Source organism: Rhinopithecus bieti, unplaced genomic scaffold (assembly GCF_001698545.2).
Source record: "Rhinopithecus bieti isolate Rb0 unplaced genomic scaffold, ASM169854v2 scaffold_19840, whole genome shotgun sequence".
NCBI lineage: Eukaryota > Metazoa > Chordata > Mammalia > Primates > Cercopithecidae > Rhinopithecus > Rhinopithecus bieti.
Genome location: NW_016809771.1, coordinates 1,147,489 through 1,155,901, shown reverse-complemented (window position 1 = coordinate 1,155,901; position 8,413 = coordinate 1,147,489). Strand labels below are relative to the sequence as shown.

The 8,413-nt window shown below is 36.0% G+C and overlaps 1 protein-coding gene across 3 annotated transcripts in view; it reads left to right on the top strand.

Annotated features, from left to right (window-relative positions):
• ELOVL6 (ELOVL fatty acid elongase 6) overlaps positions 1-8,413 on the top strand; it is a 156,360-nt gene that overhangs the window by 100,809 nt on the left and 47,138 nt on the right. For all 3 annotated transcript variants that reach the window (XM_017890421.1, XM_017890420.1, XM_017890422.1), the window contains one exon: positions 5,739-5,870. In XM_017890421.1, the coding sequence (XP_017745910.1) occupies positions 5,739-5,870 (132 nt within the window). The remainder of the gene's footprint in view (positions 1-5,738; positions 5,871-8,413) is intronic.

Sequence of the window (8,413 nt, the reverse complement as noted above, 5' to 3'; positions counted from 1 at the left end):
TACTAAAAAAAAAAAAACAAAACAAGAAAAAGGAATTCTAAGGAAACAAACAAAGGCAATTGATATCCTGCCAATTTAAGTATTAAAGATTCTTTTTAGATGTGCAGGTTTTTGTTTTAACATTTTGAAAGTATTTTCTCCCCCAAAATCTTATTTCCAGTTGTAATACAAAAACAGAATGCACCAAGATTTTTAAAAAGGTGACAGGGAGGAAAAAGATAAGTTTACAGATGTATACAAGGAATTTCTATGTCCACTCTGCTTCTAAGAGGGGTATACTTTCCTGGAAAGGGATGTGTAGCCATGTTATTGAATCTGGTGTACTAAATGTAACTCTACTTTGATTATGGCCTACTTCAAGGATAGAAAAACTAAAAACTAGTTCTCGCACCTTTAAAAAAAAAATAGATAAGGAGAACCTGTGATCTCTGAATTAGTATCTGGAGGGTGAGGCAAAAAGGGAAAGAAGTGCTTACAACTCAAAGCAGCCTGGAAATCACACACCTGATTTGGTTTCCTTGGTCATACACAACAGAGTGGAATAAGAATAAGGAACCCTTTACCTTAGTTATAGCGTTGTCTTGCAATTATAAAGCCACTTTTTATTTGTATCAATTATGGGCATATTTTCATGATTATTCACAAAATGATTATCAGAATTTCTGGGCATATAGTTAATTTACTTATGAATAAAACCTCCTGGCCAGGAGTGGTGGCTTACATCTGTAATCCCAGCTCTTTGGGAGACTGAGGCAGGAGGATTGCTTCAGTCCAGGAGTTGGGGACCAGTCTGGCCAACATACTGGGACCCTATCTCCGCAAAAAAGTTAAAAGAATTAGGCACACCTGTAGTGCGAGCTACCCAGGAGGCTGAAGTGGGAAGATCGCTTGAGCCCAGGAGGTTAAGGCTGCAGTGAGCCATGATCACACTACACTCCAGCCTAGACAACAGAATGAGACCTTGCCTCAAAAAAAAAAAAAAAAAAAACTGCTGAAAATTTTCCATATTTTTAATGTAAAAAAATGCCTATATGAAGTCTTGCAGAATCCTTAAGAATGTGACAGAATTCAGCCCTGGGTAGGACTTTAAGAAACCTCAGGATCCCTCTCAAGATAATCTTATTTTAATATTCTTATCAAATTATAACCACCATAGACATACATTAAATGTCATATTGGCAAAAAGTAGTGTTATTTACTCTAGTCTCTGGGTCCCTACTTTATTTGTATCCTTAAAATCACTTTCAGAACCATAAGTTGTTTCCTGACTTGAGTCAGCAACTCAAGAGGACTCTTAAAAGAGGACGGGGGTGCACCAGTTGGCATTCTGTCTCAGCGTCAGACTCTTCACCTTAGAACATGAAAACTTTTCTACACTAGGTAGATAGGTATCAGCTGAACTGGGCAGTGCCCTTTTCTTTTTTCCCTCACTGCTTTTTACTTTCCCAACTCCTTGTACCTCACATGTGTACAATAGTCATAATGAAGACCATGTAGATACGACATGAAAGAGCCAGGAGGGAGCTCAGGTCAGCTTCCCAAGCTGTTCATTAGCAATTATCCTATGTTGAAATACTGCCCACATTAGCAAATAAACTAGTTTGACTCTTGGGGTACAGAAATTTTGATGTGAATGCTAAGGAGACTCAAGCTAAGCACTGGTTTCAGTGAAATCCCATGAGTTTAAAAAAACATGTCTTTCAATTTATGCATGCTGTTTCAGAAATGTTAATAAAGCAATAAATACAAATCGTAGAGTGAGAACTTGCTCAGCTACTCTGGTAAGAATCAAAAAAGCATGTCCTAGGAATGTTTTGGGACAAGACAGTATGATAGAGAAATTCAGATTTCTAAGGATAAATCCACTATTCATTTGTATTAATTATGGAATAATTTCCATTGTTCATCTTGATGACAGAAATAGAAGGGTAAAAAGGATAAATATAAGCTTGACAGAATTAAAGCACATCAGTATATCATTTGGGTTGTCTTTATTTGGTTGGTCACCTGGTAATCATAACTCCCAAATCATCATGCTGAAAAGTACTTATTAAGTACCTATAATTACGGGTTGTGCTATATGATGCACATTTAAAATTTATTAAACGAGAAGAGTCCATGCTATCTCAAAATGGCTAATTATCTGATAATAAAACAGTATAGTGTTACCATTATACCCAAGTATGGAGGCCTGCCAGTATACGAAGTATTACCACTGAACCATTAGGAAAGCAATCTATCCACATTAAAAACTACGTGGGCTAGTGGCAAACCATTATTCATCTTGAATACAATTGAACTTTACCGGAGAGATGCCAGAAAGGAAAGGCAATTTTAATTCATTAAAATTGCTCCGTTCATTAAAGAAAATCTTACCTTCTTCTAAGCAGTATGGAAAACTAATAGTACATTCAACCATAAATAACTCAGTTAAAGAGGTAAGTGTTAATGCTTCCTTAGGCAACTCCCACATCTAGCAGATGCTTAGGTTTAATTCTAAACTAACCCAAAGGATTTGAATTTCACCACAGTAAAAGATTTCTGTGCATGCAATGAACAACTTACTTTGATCACAGCACTTAACCCGATTCCCGTTAACTACCTGTAACCCAGATATAGCTTATACAATTATTTTGTGTTTACCTACCTGCTTGACCACAGCCATGACAATGTTGGATAGTCTTGAGCAGTGTACAGTGTGCAGCTGTGTGACTGTGAGTGACTACTATCATCAGGTTCCCTATTCTCTCTTCTGTCGAAGGAGGAAATTGGGCTCCACCTCTAAGGTTCCTTGCAATTATCAAGTTCTATGATTCTGTACTGACTGACTTCATTGCCTTAGCTGTTGAATTGCTTTGTAGAAAGCTCTAAAAATTATGTGGAAAAGTGAATGGCCCTTGCTGGGATGTGAGCAGTGCATTAGGACTAATTCTCATTTTAGAAGTGAGGAAATTAGAGAAAAAATACATAGGGAAGATTTTTTATTCTTTTCTTGGTTCTTGAGGCATTACTTTTCCCTTTATGGCTAGAATGATAGGATTGTATGAAGACATTCATTTAACTTGGTTTGTTTATGATTACAAGTAATACAATTAATACGGCAAAAATCAGAATCTCAAGTATGTTGAATGGGTAAGATAAATAATAATTTTAAGGAAATGTCTTCAGTGGTATATGTATAATTAATTTCTCTTCTCAAAGAAGCAAAGAGGGTTTGGATGAAAGTTTCCCAGGCTCAGAAAATATGACAGTAGAAACATGAAGATGGGAAATTCTTCTTCATCTTTTCACAGTTACACAATGTTCTACACATTATGCAATGATTATGTAATTCAAAAGGAGAGCTTAAGGAATTTTACAGCTCATAACACATCAAGTACCCCTTTTCTTCTGAAAGTTTACCACAAGAACAGGAAAATCTAGGCCTACTTTTCCTCTAAGCCTGTTTATCTATGAAATAAAGATAATACTTTACCTGCACCATGAGGATTAAATGGTAAAGCTTTTGGCATTATGTTTACCCATAGGAATCACTCTATAAATCATAATATGTGATTATTGTCACTTATTACCTTTATAAATTAGAAAAAAGTATATACTTTTTCATATTACTATCGCCTACATTAACTTGGTAGAACTTTATTTTTCTTTAGTCTTTGCTTATATGTGCATAAACAAAAATGGTGATTGTGACTCTTAAGTAATTTAATTCCATGCCCTTGCAATTTCCAGAGGAGAAATAAAGCAATATATATAATTTATGACCAAAAGTACTTTCTTCCTGAAATGTCCAATAGTGAAAGTTTCCACAAAATTGTCTCACTTTTCCACTTTTCATTGAAGTATAGAAATAATCAGTGTCTTTCTAGGGGAAGAAAATGTATCATAATATTTTTCTGAATATTTGACTCTTTAGTTATTACAGGGAAAGTACAACTTTGTGTTTAGTGCCTGTTTACTGTACACACATGCCTAATTATTTTCCCCATCAGAAAATTTGACAGGACAAGACCATGTTCATTCAACAGATATTTATTAAGCACCTTCTGTGTTCCAGGTCTTGTGTGCCCAAGAGAAGAGTCTGTAAACCTCAGTGAAAGTGATTTATTCAACTTTTACTTCTGGGTTGATTTCTGGAATCATTGCGTTATTTGGTATTCACTAAGTAGGTCACTTGCATTCATTTACATAGGAATGCTGCTTTGTGTAAATAGCAAGGTCCCTTATGAGTCAGCATTATATGTCAGCATGAAGGGAGAAAACATGAAGCATTTTACAAATAATACTCTTTAGGTGAACACATTTTGCTTTTGATATTATGTTTTCTAACTTACTTCTCAACCCTTTCCTTATTGATCTAATTGAATAGGGAAGACCCATTTTAAGAGAAACATTGCTTTCTTAGGAAACATGCTCAACTGTTTAAATTATTTATAAGGTTTCTATTGCTTTCTGTCGAATCATAGTTCTATTATAGAAGTTTGTTGATTTTTGCTTTTGAATTTATTTTTTGGCATTATCAGTACTGTTATCAGAGGCATTTGAACTACAGTGACTTTATCTTGAATAGGGGCTAAGTAAAATGAGTCTGAGACCTACTGGGCTGCATTCTCAGGAGGTTAGGAATTCTTAGTCACAGGATAATATAGGAGGTTGGCACAAGATCACAAAGACCCTGCTGATAAAACAGGATACGGTTAAGCAGCTGACCAAAACTCACCCAAACCAAGATGGTAACAAAAGTGACCTCTGATCATCCTCACTGCTTATTATATGCTAATTATAATGCATTAGCATGCTAAAAGACACTCCCATCAACACCATGACAATTTACAAATGCCATGGTAGAGTATACAGTCTAAAAATGGAAGGAACCCTCAGTTCTGTTCCTGGGGAAATCCCCACCCCTTTCCCCAGCACACTCATGAATAATCCACCCCTTATTTAGCATGTAATTTAAAAACCCATAAAAATAGCCAGCCAGCAGTCCTCAGGGCTACTCTACCTATGGAGTAACCATTCTTTTATTCTTTTGCCTTTTTGAGAGGGAGTCTCAAAATCGCAGCTCATTGCAACCTCTGCCTTCTGGCTTCAAGCGATTCTCCTGCCTCAGCCTCCCGAGTAGCTAAGATAACAGGTGCCTACCACCATGCCTGGCTACATTTTTTATTTTTAATAGACAGGGAGTTTTACCATGTTGGCCAGTCTGGTCTCAAACTCCTGGCCTGAAGTGATCCACCCACCTCAACCTCCCAAAGTGCTGGGATAATAGGCATGAGCCACCACGCCCACCCAAGATAAAATTTTAAATGTCTATCTTGTTCCAAGACACAACCATGTCACTAAATAGTTCCAATAAAAACACTTTTTTAAAATTCATGTATGTATCTAAATTGCCTCAACAAACTCTAAAGAATAAAGTTATTTCTCTCAGTGAAAAGGCTACTTTTTGTACTTCAATGCTATGTTGTTGAAATTTCAGTCATAGAGCCTACAAAGGAAATACGTCTATTCTGATGTGATACTTAATATGTTGGTTAAACTGCTGGAAGACCTGATTTGTCAAGGGAGATTTCAATAGAGCACCAGTTTGCCATGTGGACTAGACTCCCTCTTCAGTGAAGCAGGAATATTCTCAAGAATATTTTTTCAATGCTTAAAAAGAGAAGAAGTGGTACAAAATTTGATGTTTCCTAATGACTAAAAATATCTTAAAGATTTTGTTTGCTTGTTTGCAGGAAGAAATCTTTCCTGTTTTCTGCTCTGTATGCTGCCTTTATATTCGGTGGTCGGCACCTAATGAACAAACGAGCAAAGTTTGAACTGAGGAAGCCATTAGTGCTCTGGTCTCTGACCCTTGCAGTCTTCAGGTAGGTTTTTTTTTTCATTTTTCTAATAAAATGTATCCCTTTTATCACTTGCTGAAAGAATGCAATGATTAAGCATTTGATTTTAAATCTGATATTTTTGATTATTGAATATGATGAGGACACAAAATAAAGTGTTCAGAAAGAAAGCCTGCACTGCAACCATTTGCCATGATGTACCCAAACTTGTATATTTTGAGAATTGTCAGGCCATCTCTTGTCCTGTCCAAATTGGCCATGCAGTAATCTGATTCATCTGTTAGGATGAGAAGCAGTACAGTAATTCATTAGTGTTATTGGCTAAATATAGATGAAAGGTTAAATGGGAAGGCACACAAGTAACCTGTTGAAGTCCATTGGAGAACAGGGTTCAAATACCCTGGGTGTGCTATTGCTAACACTTAATCAAAAGATGACACTTAGACGTAGACCAGACACTGGACATCTGTGTCAGTACTGATATACCAGAGAATGCTTTTGCTCTGCATCTTCAAAAGCACCGTCCACCCACATTCCCTGAACTGACTTACAGGCATGTGCTTGTGTAGCCAGCTCTAGCTTCATAAATGTGAAAGAACTCAACATAGAGGCTGTCAGGACAAGGCCTGTTCTCTCCAGGGCATTTGTCAGCCGGTGTGCAGACTCATTCCTCCAGAAGCTTTCAGGAGCATTTCCAGTCTTGTATTATTTTGTGATCTAGGCAATCACAAGACTAATTAGCACCCAGCTGGTGTCCAAGCAAGTGCCAGGATTTACCTAGAGTGCTAACAAAGGCACCTGTTCTATTTGTGTTTTGCTTGTCAAAACCAGCAAGTTTATAACTAGGCTTGGGGAGGAACAGGAGGGGAGTAAATGTACATATACTATGAAACACAAAACTATTCATTTTCATATTTATATAATACTCATTTGTATTTTTTCATATTATATATTAACTGTTCCACTTCTAAACAGAACTGGATGTTATCATTAAAGCTTCATTAGTCACTTAAAGCTTATTAAAAATGACTGAGCAGGAAGAGTATTTCCATTAAACTCATGATTTGTGCCTTTCCATAATGTTGGACCCCTCCATCTAAAACACGCACCTGCTCACCACTGCTGAATATACTTTTTATTTCAGTGCAATTTGTAAGGCCCTAAGTTTGAAGTACTCATGATTTGGATCTGTCACTAAAATCTCCTTCCAGTTAAATCTGTATCAGGTCATGATTCTCTATAATATAAAGAAGTCTTTTCATTTTTATTAACATTTAAGTTTGACAGATATGCCTCACCTAAAGTATTTTGATATTTGTGGGGAATTTATCTCTATCCTAATGAAGCCTTTCACCATTTTACCGATTTTTCAATATTCTCTGAACCTTTATCTTTTGTTATTTTAAATTTTAACACTTGTAAGCAGAGAAAAAAAGTACAATGATTCCCCTGCACCCCTTACCTTGGTTAAACAACTGTCAACACTTGGCTGATTTTACTTCATTTAATCTTGCTCACCTTGTTTCTCATCCCCAAATTATTTGGAACTTTTAATAACAGAGGCTGAAATAATTCTCATTGAAATCATACCATGGCTAAAGGTTAAGTACTCTTTAAAAACAAACACAGTATTATGATCTCACCTAAATAATTTGTTCTCATTACATTTCAAATTTCTTTAGTTGTCTCATAAATTATTCCTGTTTTACAGTTTATTTTTAAGAACCTGGATCAAAATGAGATCTTTACATTTCCATTAACTGATATCTTTTGACTTATAGATTTCCTCTCTTTTTCCTTATGATTCATCCTTTGAAGAAACCAGATAGTTTACCCCATAGAGTTTCCTCTGGCCTGGATTTTGCTTGATTCCATTTTTCTGTACCTTCTATTTCTTACAAGTTGTAGTTAGATCTAGAAGGTTTATTACATTCAGGTTTAACATTTGAAGAGGTTTTCTATAAGAAACAACTTGCCTTTATCAACTATTTGGTTATCTTGAAGTATATACAGTTATTATAGCAAAGATTAGGATAAATGCTTGATTCTTTGTCTGTATTCCTCAGGTTTTTTTTTAAGTTAGCATGTAAATAAGATTTGTTTTCTTAAGAAATCATTATAAACTTATGGATGTGTACTTTTTTATATGCCAGTGATTTTGATACATGATTTTGATGTGTTTTAAGTCCACTGCTATTCCATTTGATGGTGATAGTTTGATTTTTTTCTTTAATTACAAAGTATTCCGGGCCAGGCTTGTTGTATATTTCTTGTCCAGAACTGGAATCAGCCATTTCTCCAAAGAGCCTGTATTAGATCGTTTTCATGCTGCTGATAAAAGACATACCCGAAATTGGGAAGAAAGAGAGGTTTAATTGGACTTACAGTTCCACATGACTGGGGAGCCCTCACAATCATGGCGGAAGGCATAATGCACTTCTTACGTGGTAGAGGAAAGAGAAAATGAGGAAGCAAAAGTGGAAACCCCCTATAAACCCGTCAGATCTCGAGAGACTTAGTCACTATCACGAGAATAGCATAGGAAAGACCGGCCCCTATGATTCAAT